The sequence below is a fragment of the Drosophila guanche genome, unplaced genomic scaffold (genome assembly GCF_900245975.1).
Source record: "Drosophila guanche unplaced genomic scaffold, DGUA_6, whole genome shotgun sequence".
Lineage (NCBI taxonomy): Eukaryota > Metazoa > Arthropoda > Insecta > Diptera > Drosophilidae > Drosophila > Drosophila guanche.
Genome location: NW_022995750.1, coordinates 4,447,459 through 4,466,298, shown reverse-complemented (window position 1 = coordinate 4,466,298; position 18,840 = coordinate 4,447,459). Strand labels below are relative to the sequence as shown.

At 43.0% G+C, this 18,840-nt stretch overlaps 1 protein-coding gene across 2 annotated transcripts in view; it reads right to left on the bottom strand.

The window, feature by feature from the left end:
* Positions 1 to 2,730: 2,730 nt before the first annotated feature.
* LOC117585890 (5-hydroxytryptamine receptor 2B) overlaps positions 2,731 to 18,840 on the bottom strand; it is a 30,084-nt gene continuing 13,974 nt past the window's right edge. The window contains exons 2-8 of one of the 2 annotated variants that reach the window (XM_034275646.1): positions 12,103 to 13,294; positions 8,588 to 8,812; positions 8,314 to 8,512; positions 7,439 to 7,924; positions 4,571 to 4,936; positions 4,193 to 4,489; positions 2,731 to 3,759 (exon numbers count right to left, since the gene is read on the bottom strand). In XM_034275646.1, the coding sequence (XP_034131537.1) occupies positions 3,573 to 3,759; positions 4,193 to 4,489; positions 4,571 to 4,936; positions 7,439 to 7,924; positions 8,314 to 8,512; positions 8,588 to 8,812; positions 12,103 to 13,186 (2,844 nt within the window). In that variant the 5' untranslated portion in view covers positions 13,187 to 13,294 and the 3' untranslated portion in view covers positions 2,731 to 3,572. The remainder of the gene's footprint in view (positions 3,760 to 4,192; positions 4,490 to 4,570; positions 4,937 to 7,438; positions 7,925 to 8,313; positions 8,513 to 8,587; positions 8,813 to 12,102; positions 13,295 to 18,840) is intronic. The other variant, XM_034275645.1, reaches the window with a different exon arrangement.

Genomic DNA, 18,840 nt, shown 5'->3' with positions numbered 1-18,840 from the left:
TGTGGGTGGTGCCGGGGCTCTTCTTAGCAACGTCTCCCCAGGCAAAAACCAATTTGACTAATCCGCGCAGAGCACACGAAAAAGGTGGCAAAGCCATGGAAGGTCTTCGAGTCCTTCCATCCTTGTCCTTTTTCGGATTACAAGATGGGACGGCCGGGGGAGCGCAGAAACCCATTTTGCGGTAGTTAATTCGTTTACTGAATGCCCGAGTTAAAACTACACAGTTGAGTAGTCCCATAACCTTTGCTCTACCGATTTATACATAAATTCCAAACAGATTTGATATATATTTGCATTTGCCTTACTAATGATTGCGAGAAGAGAAGGTGTACGTACAGCTCCTCGAACGGGGGCTTACAATTATATACATGACTGGGAGTACCATGGGTAAGAGTCATGGGTTTGGGCCACACGTGCAGCACTGGCAGCAAACAACAAGCAATGAGTGCAAGAAAAACACAAGAATCGTGCCAAAATAAACAAAACAAACAAAAAAGAAGCCAAGTCAACCCGCTGTCCATCACGCATACGCCCTGTTGCCGATGTTGTGTTGATGTTTGGCTGTTTCCTTCTGCCACTTTTGTTTGTACTACTTAGAGGCACACACGCCCAAAATCAGCCTTCCCTTTGAAGTTTATGTTTGAACATAGGGTAACTGTATGGATAGATGGGTATACGTTTTTAATGGTTTGTATAAACACAAAGATTTTGAAAGCCATGGAAGTAAAGCATTAGTCAGGGATTCCAAGTATAAGTACTTTAATATTTCTTTGCTTTTCCCCGAGAAAATAAACCAAATAGCTCTGCTGCAATTTGTGCTTTTTCAAGCTGGAGTTTCTGCCTGGAACACAAAACAACATTTACCCCAAATGACATTTGTATTGTAATCAGCCTTCACTCAGCCTCTGCCACGCTTGGTTACGGCTAATGAAGCGGCAAAGTGTTGAACGGCAGTCTGTCTGTGGCACACACCATATTACGAGTATGCCTGACTGAGTGTGTGTGTTGTGTGGCATAATAAATAAGCAGAATGTCTTTCTTATGAAAATGTGCTCATATGGGCGAACAATTGAGCGATTTCAGCATTTTTTGCGTGTGATTTGTGTTGAAAAGCAGACAATAAAACAGGCAGAAATGTAAATAAATTGTGTGTAAACCGAGCAGCAACGAATTGCCAGCCTTAAGATGTTAATCAACGCACTTAAAGCGAAGAAAAGGAAAGCCAAGTGCATGCGGCCACGAGCCAGGAGCCACGAGTCAGGAGCTCTCTTTTCTCTAAGGAGGTAAAATGCCGGCGGTGCAATCAATTTCACGGTGAACCACAGACCTCTGCCTCTATCTTTTAACTCTCAACTCTTGTGGCTATATCTGCTCTAAGCCATAAACAACCGTCAGTCAGTGGCAACTTAATTGTAAAAACACAACTTTGTTGTTGTCATGCTCTGCTCTGCTCTGCCACTCGCTGCTGGCCTTGGCGACTGGCTTTAGCGTATCGCCTTAGCGGTCTTAGCTGCCGTCTGCTCGTGCTGGTTTCCAGTACGAGATATGCAACAGAGGGAATTTGTCAGGGCACTGGCAACTGCAACTTAAAGCAGTCTTTGGCACTCAGTTTCAGTTCCAGTGTTTTCTCCATCTCCGATTTCCGCTTCAGTTCACTTGAAAAACCAACAGCAGCAGCAGCAACGAAAAAAAAAGACACCATAAAATGGGGTAAGGAAAATCAAAAGAAAATTATTTTTGGGGTGTGCCAAACTTTCACCCTCGGAAAGCATTGGAATTGTATTAAATTCATGGCAATAATGCAATTTGTATGGCATTTATGACAGAAGACAGAGCACCCAACCCCATCTCCCATGTACCCCGCATGCGATTATTGCAGTTATATCCAAAGTTTTGGCAGAGCTGTCAAGCTTACCGATGTTCCATGTATGGGTTTTATCTCGAGCTGCTGTACAAGAGCGTGTGGGTGTAAAGAGCAAAGGCGGAAGAGAGATGGATAGAGAGAGAGAGTGACAGAAGATGGTGGGAGTTAGTACTCTTGTGACGCAAAGCACTTAAGTCCGCATAACACTCACATATCTTGATTAGATACGCCCCAGGCAGGCCTGTGCTGCTGCTGTGCCACATTGTCGTTCGCTCACTCTCTCTCTCTATGTATGTTTTGGCTCTGTCTCTTGGTTTGCGGCTCTGCAAATGCAACCGACGGCATTGTCATTCCGGAACTCTAAGCTCTGCCCTCTGTCAACGGAGCCAAGGGAATTGTATGCCGGAATTGTTGCTGAAAGTAAACGCATCCTGTAGTAAAATATTAAGTGCATATTTGTTTGTCATTTCGTGTGATGTTTTGCTGGTGCGAAACTTCGAAAAGGCCAAAGCCTTTGTTTCGATATCCTGCAGCAAGTTTATCGGATGATCGGGCTAAACTTTTGACTATGAAATGTGCAGGAATTCATCTGGGAGGAACAATTTATAGATTAAGCTTGCTCCATCTTAAGCTGCTCACCCTAGAAAACAAACCCATTAGAATAATATTTTGAGGAAACACAAAAGAAAACTTATAATTTCAGGACATGCTTTCCAAGAAGCTCTACATCAAACACTACCAAAATAAGCTTCTTATTTAACACCCCAAAAATGCGTCATGGAACAAGTATTTCCACTCCACAACATCATTACCATTTCAGCACTGGCAACAATTTGAGTTATATGAGAGAAAAAGAGAGGCACAGCTTACAGAGAAATAGTATATTTCCATTTAGTATATAATGTATATCAAGTATTGCATTTAACATTAAACTTATGCACTAAATAGACATACAGAGACATACTCGTACACAGGAAGAGGGAACTAAGGGGAGAACAGCAAGGCTGTCTGGACATTGGAATAGGCATCGATTGAGTGGGTGGGGTGGGGTCATGAAATTAAATTCCGTACTAATCGAACTATCAACTAATTCAACTATTTAGAGGCTTAGCATGCTAATGACTAATAAACACAGCTGCTACACAGGTAATTTCAATAGGTTTCTCAATGCTTTTTCAACTCACTTAAGGTATACATTAATTTTAGTATTCTTTTCCTTTAATGATTTATATTTAAATGTAGTTTAGCTTAGGCTTAACTTTACAAATACAGTGTGTTGTTGTTGTTTAAAGCTAGAAAATGTTTGGCATGGAAATGAAAACACAGGTACAGTCACTTGATCATTACACACACATCATCACACTATCTTTCTCTCACGCTCTCTCACTCTCTATTCCTGTTGGTCTTTCCTCTATCTATATATATGTTTCCCTCTGTCATACAATGATATGATGAGTTTACGTTTAAGTTTAAGTTTTGGTTTGCTCATGCTGTAGGTACAAAAGCCATCAATTGTTGTCGCATTGATTGTGTTTGGAGTTTTGTTTAGTTTTGCATGCATCACCCTGTAGTTCTTTGTTTAATTAGCAGCTAGTAAGTACAGTTGCCTCAAGTACGAGCTAAGATTTTGTGTTGCAGCTTCTTTGCATCATTATAAATTCGTAATATTTTTTATGGTGAGAGAATGCTGGTGGGGTCCTCGTCCTCCTTAGCATTCGTCATCGTCGATTGTATAGCCGCCCTGAAAGTCACTCAGCGGCGTCGCATTCGCGGTGGATGGCGTCATGAGTGGTCCACCCTGAAAGGAGATGGCCAGCGGCAGAGCGGATGGGGCGCACAGGCTTAGGGCGCCGCGTCCTTCGGTCACTGAGCGATAGCGCAACGGTCGACCGGAACTGTAAGGGATTGCAATAAAAATAGGATGAGTTTTTTTTCGGTTTTAAAAAGTTTTTTGTTATACAGGGTATTTGTGGATATGAAGACATATATTAGAAGCATTCTATCGACCCTTAGAGTGTATTAAAGTTGTGCAAACTCCCATTATTCTTAACCTCTGAAAGGGTATCCATTCTCAAATATTTGAATAAAAATATTCCATATTAAATCACTCCTGTTCGCTCTCCTTTATTTTCAAGGCATGTGCACCCCGCAATCCTGCTGCAATATGCTCAATAATCCTTCTTCCTAATGGCTGTTCATTCATCTTGCATCCAATCAAGAGAATACAAATACCCGAAAATCAATCATACGTCACGTTGCACATCAATTCCCAGCACAATGCACTCTGCACAGCAATAAATTATGCCACAATGCCAAAATCAAACTTACCGCTCGCAATTGCATTTGAGCAGACGTATGAAGGCAGCCCGAAAGGTCCTATTGAAGATGGTATAGATGATGGGGTTGATCGTGGAGGAGACATAGCCCAGCCAGAGGCAGGTGTTGACCACATGCTCGGGCACCTGGCACTCCGGGCAGGCGGCAAAGATTATGTTCAATATGAAGAACGGGGACCAGCACAGCACAAAGGTAAAGAACACCAGGCCCAGGACCTTGGTGGCCTTCTGTTCGGTGGCCACTGCGTTGGCAGACAAACTGTTTCGTTTGCTGCGATTGTTGAGGAATCTAAGAGATGGAGAGACAGATACCGTCATTGTCGTCGGGATTTTCTTTGTTTCCGGAGAATGTAATTATTGATTCACTCACCGCAAATTGAGTGTGGGCGTGGCGACACGATTTAAAGCAAACTTAAAGGGACGCAATTTGTGTCGCTGCTGTCGTTCGTCAGCAGGCATTGCTGTGGGCATGCCCCTCACCTGCTCCAGCTGGTGATTGCTTTCTCCGCATCCGCCTCCGCCACCGCTCTGGTTGTGGTCCTGTCCATGTCCCTGTATGGTGGATATGCTCACTATGCTGGAGCCATTTCCACCTCCTCCTGGAGTTGTGCAGCTCGTTGTCGCAGCTGCTGTGCCATTACCTCCGCCTCCGCCTCCAGCTCCATTGCCATTTGTTGGGTAACCCAATTGTGGCTGGGAGATGCTCACTCGCACAGAGGCTCGACGATTCGGATGGCTACGAGAAAGAGGAGAAGTGAGAGATGAGAAGGTTTTCGGAGCATAACATTTGGGGGCAGGCAAAGTCGCATATTTAGATTGTATTTTTTGTTTCTTTTAGCGAGTGTTTGATATTAGATTTGAGTCTTTTGATTGCTGGGGAGCCACCCGTTCCGACACCGAGCTCAACAGTTGATAAAATTGACTTTTAATGTAATGAAGCAGCAGGAGCAGAGCACAGGAGTTCGTAGCCTTAGGAGCCAAATGTAATGACTTTCACTTTACTCTCGGGCTGTTGTAGAAGCACCTGAACCGACCCCGAACCGCCAGCATGGATCTCCTCTCCATGTATATCCTCTGCCGGAGCTTAGGATCTGGCACTTTAGCTTAATGCTTCGTTTTTCAGCAGATGGGCGAATAGAAATGGGTTTTCGGAAAACTGCACAGCGGAGTGATGTGTTGAAGTGAATTTATGTTTGTGGCACAAACAGAAAATTAAACGAATGAGAGGAATAGAGAGTTTTAAAAGAGGATTTAAGTGAATGAAAAGAAAATCCAAATACAACAGAAATTGTAATGGAAATGCTATTGATAGACCAACTAACGAGCATTCCCTTCTCCAAAGAGTGGTAGAACGAAACTGGAAACTATAAATATTTATGCAACCGAGAATGAACAACATAACTTAATGAAATGTAAAACTTTCTTTGTTCTTCGTGTTCCTCTTTACAACTAAACTTACTGCAAGAGACAGCGCAGAATGCATCTAAAAACGTTTGCCAGAAAACTTAGCCCTCAGCTCTCAGCCCATTCCTTCGAACATCCCCAATGATGAATTTGTAATTTTTACTTTCATGGGGCAACTTTGTCTCATTTGGATGACAGAAGTCAGGACATCGGAATAAGTGATCTCAACTCTCGGTAAGGGGACCAACAAAAGCAAGTGCAACTTTTTTGGAGGCCAACTATAATGTGACAGCCGGCGCCTGCCTTGTAACTGTTGCTGCCTCAGCGAATAAAATGTAAAGTTTTTCAATTTCTGCCAGCAGAAACAGCAGAAGCATTTAAATAGGCAGCGCCCAAGTGGCGTCAAATGTCCAACTAATAATTTGCAAGCGAAAGCAAAAACTTTTTACTCAAACGAAAAGTTGTCCAGTGTCCCAGGTACTCAGGGCTCTACCTGCGGGCTCACGGGGACACTGGGCTCATTAGGAATTCATATATTTATGCGCCAACTTGTTCATCACATAATGCCAGAAAAAAGCGAGGCGCATAAACGTGACATTCGTCAGTGGCGGCGGGCTGACTGAAGCCCCATTCACAGCCACGGGGCGTGCTTAAGTCGAGGACTTACTTGGGTCTTGACTTTGGCTCTACATAATTCCCATGCTCCTCTTCATCCCACTCTTCGTGTTTTGGGATCCCTCTGGTTATGATAAAATTCTGCTGACAACCGGCAAGCAAATGTCATTTGCAAATTTTTCTGGCATTTTCGGTTGCACTTTACTTCCATCTCTCGGTTATTTCTTTTTGTGGAGTGGAGTTCTGGGCTACATTGTCGGATGTGACATTCGTTTCTGGCGCTTCTTGTGGCTTCCCTTTTTGCATTTTATGTGCTATTTATTGTAGCAGCAACAAGCACGGAGTAGCCCGGAGACCATGCTGAAGTGCGAGGGCGACAAACCGTTTCGTGTTTGCATGTTTTCCTTTTTGTGTGTGTTTTTTTTGTTGCTGTTTGCCTCGCTGCACCGCATGACGTGTGAGTGATTTATGTTCAGGGCAAGGCTGGTGCACATTATGTATACGCCATGTTGTGCGACAGCTTTTGAATGTGCATTTAATTACAAGAAGATGATTGTAATTGATTGTTCGGAAGGGATGGCTACTTAGGGCAGGAAGCGGCCGCGGGTTCCTCCTCTTTAAGCCCAAAACTAATGGCCACAAAGAAAAGCTACAGAGGGAATAAACATAATATCGCTTCAGGCCACAAGCAAAGTCAAACAACAAGGAGCGAAAACCGCTTGGCACTTACAATGTATTGTAAATTATGTAAATTTCCTTAAGGAAAGTAGTCGGAAAAACTTGGTCCGAATGGCGCCCTAAACCATTTATCCGGAAGGAGAAGTGTTGTAAAACAAATGTAATAAATATAAAAGCTTTTGTATGCTCGGGAGATAATAATCATGTTTTTTCTGGTTCCCTTTTCGTTCTGTCGGGAGGAAGCTCTGGGCATTGATTGGGGAGTTTCGGATTTTTGTGGCTGAGATTTGTCATTGCCGATGGGTTTTGTCCGGTTAGACCGCAATGACTTTTAATTTCATGGATGATTTCGATTTGTGGTCGAGTCAGCATCGGACAGTGCTTCGCCATAACTGTAGGCCAACAGCAAATCCAATTAAATGGTAAAAGGCCATTTTCCTAAGGCGTCACCGCAAATCAATGCTGTGTGGCTCTTCTAGTTCTAAGCGGGATGGTTGGGAGTTCTCGCTCTAATTAATGCTATGTTGTGGTAAGAACATACCTGTCCATTAGATTGGGATTGCCTCCGTGTTTGCGCCAGAAGCTATTCGAGTGGGGTCTGGTGGCACGTATTGAGGAGCCGGCGGAGGTACTGCCCGAGACGGGTGTTGACGAATGACGCAAGATGCCACCTCCAGAAAAACGGAAACTGTTGCGACCACTTAGTCCACCTCTGGTGGCGACTCCTCCACCAGTTCCGCTGCTACTGCCACCTCCACCATTGGCGACATTGCGAAAGCTGACAGTCCCGATGCTGCGGCTGCTTGTCGTTCTTTGCTGCATCAATGGACGTTCGGTGGCATCCATGCTGTTGTTGCCTCTTGGTCCACCTACAGGATCTGAGCCGGCACCGGCACCTCCAGCATTGTTAAAATTTCGATTGCTGTCACTCATGGGCAGGAATTTGTTATTGCTGCTGCTGAAGCTGCTGTGCATCTGCAACTGTTGCTGACTATGCTGCGGCCTTATGGTGAAGCGTCCGCCCAGCCTATAAAGGAGAGATACGAGACACGAAAGAGAGGTGAATCGATGAAACCTGATTGAGTTAAGGCTAATTTGCAGCGCTTGGCCCGGCTTTGATTGCCCCTCTGTCAGTCAATCAGTGAATAAAAATTGCAACGTTTAAGGGAAGGACGAAAAAAAACGTTGACGGAAATTTGGTTCCGCACAAGGAAAAGTTCTGCTAGAGACAGATTCCCATCTCCCATCTTCATGTAGAATAATTGATGGATATCGATTGGCTGGACACCAAACGGGAGTTTGATAATTAAAATGAATTGGTTTTTATTTCCTCTTTACGTCTGCATTGGGTTCCGATTGTGTTGCAATGTCCACGTGGACATGACATTGGAATTTGGAGCACTCCTTCCTACTCACCTTCGAAACAATTCACTCTCTGGATGTTCGGCTGCAAATCGAGCCTTCTTGCGGAGCAGTGGTATGGTCAGGGCATAGGTGGTGACCATCATCAGCATAGGTATGTAGAAGGCAACCAGCGAGCCAAACACAAAGAACGCCCGATTGTTGATGACACAGATATTCGGCTCCGGCATAATGTTCTTCTCATTGACCAAACCTGTACAATGCACACAAAAATGACGGTTGTTATTAACTACTTAGGAGTAGCAAGGGGAATGTGCCGAATACTTACCCAAAACTGTTATCGAACTGGAGACCATCATGGCCATCAGCCAGACAATGGCTATCTTAATGCCAGCCAAACGTTTTGTAGATCTATGCCGGGACCCAAGCGGATTACGTATGCCCAGATATCGCCCCAGGCTGATGAAGCACATGTGCAGGATGCTCGATGAACAGGCCAGCACATCGCAGGTCACATAAATGTTGCACCAGGTAAAACCAAGTGGCCAATAGCCTACACAACATAGGGAAAAACAGACGGAAAAACAGAGTTCAATTAAGGATCAAAATGCAAAGGGCAATGGCAGTCAGTGGAAAACCTTTCGTCATCAAACTGCCAGCACAAATCAAAGTTAATTGAAATGGCATAGCTCCGAAAAACCGGTTAGAGAAACCATGAATGACAAAGTGAAATGTTGAAAATGGAATTGTTTATTGCGGTTTATGTGCATCCAAAGACCAGAGCCCACAATCGTGGTCGTCAGGACAACTGCTAGTGGTGGTGTTGCAAGTTTGTTACGCTTGGATATGACAATTTGATGGGCCTAGGCTGGCAAATGAAAGTCAAAGTGAAACTGAGTGATTTACTGCATGAATGGATAGCCAGATAAAGTCTCTCTTTGACTTTAAGTCGAACTTTTTGAGTGAAGTCTCTTTAATTTAAGGTTCGGATGATTAACCCTAAAGCAAAGCTTTAATTTGTTTTTATAAATATCCAATATATCCGATATATTATCTGTCTAACCACTTTCCACCTTAATTAAACAACATTCTTATGTCAGCGATTCTTTTCCATTTCATTTCATTTCAGAGTCCGTTACAGACCACTCGACTGACTCATTCACCTTGACATCGATGGAGCTGGGCGACAATCCGGGCAGCTCGAGCACTCATTTGGGGGAATAACAGAACACAGAGCAAACTCGATTGCCGCAGCGCAGTCGGGGATCTATTTACGAATAGCTCGCTCTCCCTCTCTCTCTCCACTCGATGGCAAATTCCGTATTAATTAGTACAAATTGCGCTTAAATGCGTTGGGCGTTGGGCTGGTTTTTACACGCTGTTTGGCCAGAGACACAGACACATGAGGGTCCTTGCCACACAACAAAAGCATATAAGTAGAATAGAAGCTGCAGGAAGGAAGAAGGGCAGTGGTAGACCATCATGTCGTATTTAGTTTTATATGCTTGTCACTGACACAAACAGTCGAACGAACAGAGAGACAGACAAACAAAAGTGTGTAAGGAAGTGTGAGGGCTTTGTCAATGTATTTATTACGCACAGGACATGTGGTACATTTGCTCAACCCCTGAAGTTGTAGAAGGGCAGACATAAGTGCCTCAAATAAATGTTAGAATAGCTGGAAACTGCAGATGGAAAAGGTCTGCCTCAGTTGTTGATTAAGCCGCTTGGAAAATATTGAAATTACTCGTATAAGCATAGATAATAATTGTTCATCCAATGGCAATGTATCACTCGTTTTGGCTGTATCGCTTTTTTTTTCCTTTTCTCCATGATATCCTAGAAATTGATAATTCCACCAGCCCTTTTTTTACGGACTCGACGGAACCTGCCTCTGGTTTTATTTTTATCCAAAAGCCACTCACTTTTCAAATATAATATCTATAAAATAATTTTTAATGGCTTTGGACTCCCCAAAAAAAACAAAAGTTAATGTGGCAATGGAAAGTCAGACGGTGCAGAAAGCCAGACCGAAAGTCTGGCCTGAGTTTTCCACAAAAGTTCAAATTGCTTGTCAGTGGGGGTGAATGGGGGTCTAAGCCAACTACGGCTTAACAATAAGCAATGTTGATACAAACTAAAATCCACACAGAAGAATGCTAGCTGGATGACTGGATGACTGGCCCCATTTTCAGCTTAATTGTTGGGCCAGGCTCTTGGCCAGGCTAAAAACACACTTAAGGCTTTTAGTTGCATTTAGTTTATTGTTGTAGTCTACTTTGCAGCCAGGCACACGAAAAAATACCCGCCAAAAAACACAAACACACAAAAGTATGGCATCTTTTTCCTCAGCCCTCAGCCACGCAAAGTGGCACAATAAAAGGACGAAATACAAAAAAAGCTGCCATAAAATGTGGCGTGGCCAAAGTGCAACCAAAAACCAACACTAAGAAACATGAATAGCAAAAGATTAAGACCAGAAGCTATATGGAAGGAAAATGTTTAAGCTAGTTGCTTTTATTTCGATTGCATTTTGTTCAATATAAACTGTAACAGGACTAAGAATAAACCCATTTAAAATCCCCTTAAGTCATAGAATCATAACTTGCCGAATACATTGAATTATTTGAACAATTTAGAGACGACTGCTTCTGTAATTTAAGTAATGATTTAAATATGTTTCCCATTCGAAGTGTGCATCTTCTTCTACCAGGACTAAAGCATATTTGGAATAGCGCTCTCTCTGTCTCTCTTTTCTGCCTGCTCATATGTACTCGTATATCTCCTGACAACTTCCCCCCGGGATAATGGCCAGAACCTAAAAGTAGACTTTACATAAATAAAATGTCAGCACACAGTGACTAAACTAATGCGCTCTATGAGCAAAATGAATTTTCCCCTAATGTTGTTAATGTGCTTGGACTGGCACTCAATCCATTTACATGCGATGGGTTCTGGGTTTGGTTCTGGTTCTGGCTCTGATGGTGCTTCTGGTTCTCGTTCTGGTTCTGGTTGTGGGTTTGGTTTTTGGTTTTTGGTTGGGGATCTATGCGATGAATGTACCAGGCATACGTTTAATTTATGCAAACGTTTGATCTGTTTATGCTACGCTGGGTTCGTTCCCTTCCCTGTGTTGGCTGCTGCTGTGGGTAAGGACTTTGTTTTCAGGTTTTATCAGTGTCATATGCAAATTACTCTGAGTTTGAATATGTTTACCGAACATTTTACATATTTAACAGGCCATGAGTAGGGATTTTTTTGCTCTATTTTCAATAAACCGACAAGGTTTTTTCTCTTTATTAGAAAAAAGAGATTTCATTGTAAGCTAAACGGAAAAAAAACTAAAATCGGTTGGCCATGTAGGAAAATATATTAAATTGCTGAAGTGATCTTTGGGGAAATGAATTCGTATTTTCTCACTCAAGTTTTTACAGCTGCCGCTCGGGAATAAAAAAAAACCGCGAAAAAGGAAACAAATAAATTCAAAATTCAAACATCATCCAACGGAAAGTCACGCGTTTGTCATTCTAGTTTGCTGCTTCTGCCAGAGGTTCAGGGCTCTCGGCATTTGCCACTGCTGCATTTTGCTGTAAGTGAGCCAAAGCGGAAACAGCCAACGAGGCTAACATATCATGACAATGGCTCTGAGTGGGTGAAGGGGGTCGAAATAATTCATGTGCAAATGCATTAGCCGCTGACTTGCATTACCACTTGATTGCTGAAGTACACTCGAAGAAAAGGGATGATTGAGTACTTGAGGGAGCTAGCAAAGGCAAACACAAGAATACGAGAAGAGAAAGGAAGAGAAATCAAACAGGAGAGCGGAAAGTTCCGAATACTCACCCAAAAACGCTGGTATCGCTCCCATGGGCATCACAAAGAGACTGACCAATAGATCGGCTATGGCCAGCGAGAAGAGAAAATAGTTGGTAACATTCTGAAGCTTGCGATCCAATGCGACGGCCAGGCACACCAGAATGTTACCCAGGCCCCCGGCAAAGATGAAGAATACCACAAACAGGAAGAGCCAATCGTAGCCGTGTGGACTATAGTCCAGAAAGCTCTTTGAGATTACAATGTCAGTGGAAGTGGTGCTGGCTGTTGTGGTTGTGGTCAGCGCGGTGTAGTTGGAGAGAATCATATCCAGGCTGGTGCTGGTGCTGCTGCTGCCATTGAAGAGGCTGAACGTGTCGTTGGCAGGGCCCATTACATCGCTTAGGTTGAGAAAGGACCAAAGACCGTCCACCTGTCTGTTGCCCAGCTCAATTTGAAAGTCACCGCTGGTGAAGGCATCCAATAGACTTTCGCCTGAGCCCTGTTCTTCTTCCATCCACTCCCGCTCCCGCTCCCGCTCCCGTTGCTGCATGTGGCATTGAAATGTGTCCTGCTCCTGGCCCACCTCACAGAGGAGCTCATCCGCATGCCCAACCCCATCCCCATCCTCACTGTTCCTGCTGCAGTTCGAACTATAACTAACTGTATCACTCGCATTATCACTGAGGGCCTCGTTGATTGCCAGTCGAAATTGCTCATACGCCTCGTGGACCACTCGCAACAGTCGTGCATTTAGCCTCGACGTGCAGGCCTCCGCCTCTGGCTCCCATCCCATGCCCTGGCATCTATAGAATGCTGTCTGCTCGGCCCGATTGAATGTCTGCTTGGTGCACTGGAATGTATGGCTGCTGTTGCTGATGCTGTTGATGAGGATGTTGCTGCCGTCGCTGCTGCTACTGCTGTTGGTGGGTGGGATATCTGGATAGCTGGTAGCATGATACGCTTTGCAGTTAATAAACGGCTGCCAGACCTCAGACCAAGCCGCCTCTTCCAGGCGACAATTGAAAGTGTTCGGTGCGAATGCTGCTCCTCCTGTGGTTGCCGCTGTTGATGGTGTCGTTGGTCCATGACCAGAGTCGCTTTGCATCTCCATTTCATTCTAAAGCTGTGCGGCACACTTGACCACAACAACAACTCTCTCTGGAATTGATGTTGTTTTCCCTCCCACGGCTGTTGTTTCTTTTGAGTGCTAAAGGATTGCCTGCAACAAGAATTTAAACCATTTATTAAATTACATTTACAGAAGGGCTAGCAGCCTTACACTTAAACTTAAGTAAGCCTTTAATAAAAGGGCTTATACGGCCTGTAAAATATAAGACTTTTTCTCTTCACAAACTGGCCCAAGGCCTGACAGCAAAAGCGTAAGAAAGTAGGAGCAAATATTTACACTTGCAGTTAAGTAAAGAAAATGTATGAGAACAACTTACAAGAACATGTTTTAAGGCAAGATTTAAGTACAAATATTTATATCTGAAACAACAGAGGCTGTACTTGTACTCTGGCAAAGCTGGAGGATAATAATTTAAAACACATACCTAAGCCACTTTCGAAAAAACATATATGGGAATTAAATGTGTTTTACTTCATTTATAATATCGGTTTTTAAAACTTAACACTTAAATGACTTTTTTTGAGACCTTTAATAACTTTGTTAGTGATATTTTCCACAGGGAATTAGTGGGCAACTTTTCACAGAGTTGCTTAATTAGTCACAGAAATGAAAATGCGCCCACAGAGAACAGAGAGAGCCATATTTTCAAATATGTTTTTGTTTGGCCTGTCAATAGCCGACAGCTGAAGAGTTGAGCTCAATGGAATGCATCGTGGTATGACCCTCCCACTGCCTTCCCTACTTCTGATTCTGATGATGATGATGATGATGATGATGTTGATGACTGTGACTATAAGGATGGCAGTGTCAACATGGGGATGCTGCTGACTCGAATTTGAATTCGCTTGAAATGCCACGGCCAACAAAAGGTCCCACGCTCGCCATCACGCTTCGCTGTCTGCCTTTCAGACACCCTCTTCTACAGTGTGTCAGGCGTCAGCCTTCACTAGAGCTTTTGTAAGAGCGTCACTCCCACGCCTAAAATGGCTTTTCTTTCCCTGCGCACTTTGTTCGCCATTCACTAGAAAAAATACGCGTATGCTGCTGTCCCTGCTGTCCCTGCTGTCCCTGCTGTCCCTGCCGTTCTGGTAATGAGTCTCATACTCGTGAAAAGTTAATTAAAAATGCACTGTAGCTCAAAGATTGAGCTGCATTTGGTTAACTTTTTACATGGCCAAACTAATTTAAATTATGCCCCAAACTTTGACAACAAATTGCTTGCAAATTTTGTCACGCGGCATACATACAAGGCCCCTGTTCCATAGAATTTTGTTCAATCAAAATCACTACATTTTTTGTGCAAACATGTTGGCAGAGGAACAGGAGATCGTGGCATGAAAAAGTGCAAAAATCGCAGGCAAGTGATTTGGCCAATCAACCGCAACAGTGGGGGATTTTATAGTGCAGTGGCATTACAGCCACCGACGGACCTTCACCCACAAAACCACACACACACAAACGCATCCGCAATGCTGCCGCCATTTGCAATTTTTGGCGTATGGTGAAAATGAGAATTTCTTTCTTTACCTAACAAAAATGAAAATAAATGGGTTGCATTCGCGTTGTTGTGGCTCTCAAGCAGGTAATGCGATTTCAGATGGGATATGAAATATTTATATAATTATCTATGGGTTTATTTCAACGCTTTTTGGTTCAAGGCGTTGCAGAAAAGTGTCCCATTTTGTTAGAAGCTTATTTATTTATATGAAATTTGCTCTTTTGCAGTACTTCCCAAAAGACTACTGACTATCCTTTCGCTTGGGCAACCCTAAAGGATCTTTATACACAAAAATCGTTTTGAAACCTCTTCCTTTTTCGCTTCATCCATAAGGACATATCTCTAGTGGATGTCTGTTATGCCCGACACTATTGCAACCTTTGACTAAACTCCTCGGGCACACCTCCTGCACACCCTCAGGGCACTCGTGCTTCGGTCTGCTGAGGATAGCACTAGAAGCGCGTACCATCGCAGGTTTTTGTTTTTGATTTTTGAAAAGCGCAGTTATTTTGCAATTTTGGTTTTGGTTTGCTTTATGATTTCCCTGTCAGCGTGAGAGGTATGTTTTGAATTGGATTTGTCGCCTGGGTAACGTCAACCCATCCAGGCCCCGAACTGGGCCATCCACCACACACAGAGAAAGGGATAAAGAGAGACTATGGCACAAAGAGGAGATATATGTAAGGTACGAGGAGCAGGAATCCCTTATGCATATGAAACGCGCTTTGACAGTGCACTTTGCCGACTTAATTTGAGTGGTGACTCACACAGTGGCATCGCTCGCTACCGCTGTTCCATATCCATATCCACCTTTTGCATTCTCATGCCAAGAGAGGCTTTAATGATGTCGCTGCAATTTAAAGTCGAGTCTGATAGAGGGTATGGTGAAGTCCCTATAATGACAGTCAACACTTTTTCCCTTTACATGTGTGTGTGTGTGTTTCTATGTTGGGAATGCAGCGTAGGACCAGGCCGAGTGCCATAAGTAAAGTCTCTGTTTGCAAAAAAAAAAATAACGACTTCGTTCTGTGGACCGAGACCAAAACAAATCTTTACACAATCTCAAGCACCAAAGAGAAGAAAAAGTCTGTAAGAAATTGATAGAACTGAACGGAATGTCTAACAAAGTAAAATACATATCTCTAAATTGTGAGAACGGGTTTAAAGTAGAAGAAAGAAATCATGAACATTAATATTAAAGTTCACATAAAGTCTCTTTTGTCACTGAATATCATCATTATTTGAATACGACAAAACTCAAATTAAAGCCACAAACAAGCAAGCAAGGCACGGAAAAACTTGCTTCAGTGCCAACATTATTGGACCATGACTGCCACGAGCAAACATTGAATGCAAAACTACAATAAAAGTAGGAAAAATAATATTTACTTGTAATTCAATATTTGTCTTATGGCTTATGTGTCTCAACCACACCACAGCACCGCACTGCAGCGCTCAACTGATGAGCAAAGTATTGATTAAAAGTGGAATGCTACTCGGACTCGTACTCGTACTCGTACACGTACTGCCCCCAGTGATCTGTGACTAACAACCTGGTCTCAATTTCTTATTGCTTCTAGTATTCTATTTTTACGAGTGATTGACCAACTGTATTAACATTGTTTCTTTCCACTGATGTCTATTGTTCGAGTTACTGTTGCTGTCGGCACTCGTGGGTGTGGTTTAGCTTGCGGTTAATTATGCAATTAGTTATTAACAGGCCGCTGCATTTTGTTGCATCTCTTTCACACGTTTTCTCTGGTTTAAAATTTCACTTTATTTATAGAGAAATACAACATTTAAGGGTTATGTTTAATGAATTTGAATACTCTTTCTTTTGGATGGGGGAATGACCAAGTGGCAGCATCGTACGGTATTACAAATAAATTAATTGTAACACATTTATGTAACAAAACACTTTTGCGCACCCGCTAGCACACACAAAAGATGATCCAGAAAAGATGGCAAACTTAATTGGAAGTGGTTCTGGTCTGAGGGACTTGTCAAAAGTGTCGTTGCTCCAGTCGTTCTTAGAACCTATCCTCCTGAGCCACCACTCCACGCATCCCTCATCATCAATTACAGCATGTCCGACAATCAAGTGGCCGACAAGAATTTTCGGCGAGAAAACTTCATTAAGCGGTTTCTTCGTTGGCCTACGGCTACAGTACTCACTCCCCAGATACACAAAGGCACAGCGAAATCCTCGCAGATGAGTGCGAGTGCGAAGGAGACAGGAAAATGGTTAAGGACGAGCTCCTCGCACTGCTGGCTCTCTCGCCTGGTATGCAGTTAATGAAGAGAAATGACCAAAAGTGTTTTATAAATGTTTGCCCTTCAAATTGCTTTGGCTTTGCTATGAGAGTATCAAGACTATGGGTTAGCGTTTGGCCAACTAATAAAAATCGAACTCTAATTTAATCGATTTCTAAAAAACAGAGCTCCCTGCGATTGTTTATCAAACTTTCTATATTGATGGGAGCTCTCTGTTTGGATTAGAGTATCAGCCGTTTCTCTATAGAACTTTTAATGAATTTTTAATGCTGTTCTTTTGCTATTGCTCCAGCACATGGCTTCCTGTTGTTGTTGCTGCTACTGCCGCTGCTCTTTGGTGTCGGGCTGGCTTGCTTTTGCGGTTGTGTGTTTGCGGAAGTGTGCATCAATAAATTTTCCTTTTTTACGTGTTGGTATTTTCGGTATTTTGGGTATTTTTTTTCGGTACATCGCACCACACGCATTTTCCTAATAACTTGTGTGCTTTAATGGCGATGGCAGCACTAAGATATGGAACAAGTCCCCTTCTCCCCAAACAAGTATATAGAAGGAGATATATGCCACTCTATTAATCTGGCTGTCTGGCGACGGCTCGACCAACCCCCGAAATGTAAATGAACCGAAAGAGTGCACTAAAGTTGAACGGTAAGATATTCACCCTGGAAACATGCCAGGCGTTGCAAACCGACAACGAAATCGAAACAAATGAACCCAAAAATGCGGCGACAAAGAAGTGTCGCAGATATGAAAGATTTGAATTGTGCAACGAGCATTGAACCTGCCACAGGAATGGAGAGAGAGTGAGAGCTCTGTTAGGGCAATGCAGGGATTATGAGAATGAATGGCGAACAATACGTGGATTTTCGACTGAATATTTTAACAAATGAATTCAATTTTTTGGCAATGTAGCCCGTGGCAAAGAGCTAAGGGGTTTATTGGATTCTAGCCGATGGAACTAAGCAACTAAAGCACCAAATGTTGGCGTATTCATTTCTGACATCTTTGTAGAGCTGCAAATGAATTTCACATCAACTTTTTACCAATTGGCATATAAATGATTTATTAGACAATAGAGTGTGTGTAGAGGGAAACTCATAGTCGTAATACCCGTTAGCTTTACTTTTATCTGCATTCACCAACTTAAAGCTGTCCACGCATTAGTCACAGATAAAGTAAATTAAAATAAGCATATTTGATTCGCTAATATTTCAATTGGTTTCACTTTTTCCCAATCAATTTCCACAAACTGTGAAAACTGATGTCAATGAGCGAGACATACATGTGTACGAGTAGGTTCATATGGAAAATCTACATGAAAACTGCATTTAAATGCGAATGCTGGGCGACATTGACAGCTCTCAACTATTTGCCTGGTTTATCCAATAGCTCAATCAAAAACGCATCAGATATCGCTTGGCAAACGATTCTGTCATTGGGCGCTAATAGCCGGCTGCCCCTTGACCTCGTAGCCACTTAACTCTAGAGGGAACGATGAGGTTTGTGTGTCATCGAGAGATTCAGACGATAGTTTCTCGTATTGACTTTTCTTGGCTTGAATTCAATTTGCATAAATAATTTCAAAACTGTTCTGTTTGCTTTAGGTGTGGGATGCTAATTTAATGTTCAAAATCAAATTTCCCAAAAACGGGAAACAACATCATTAACAACTTCTGGCATTACAGCTATGCGATGTGAGAACATTTACTCAGCAGATTTATGGTGGCATGTGTAAGGCCCAAAAATTATTGCATGCACTGGTATGAGAATGTGTGTGGAAAATCAGTACAACGAAAGCACAAGCAACTTTGGGCTCCCGCAAGGAGTTGGAAGATGATTTAGGTCCTTGGCATTGCATATGGAATGT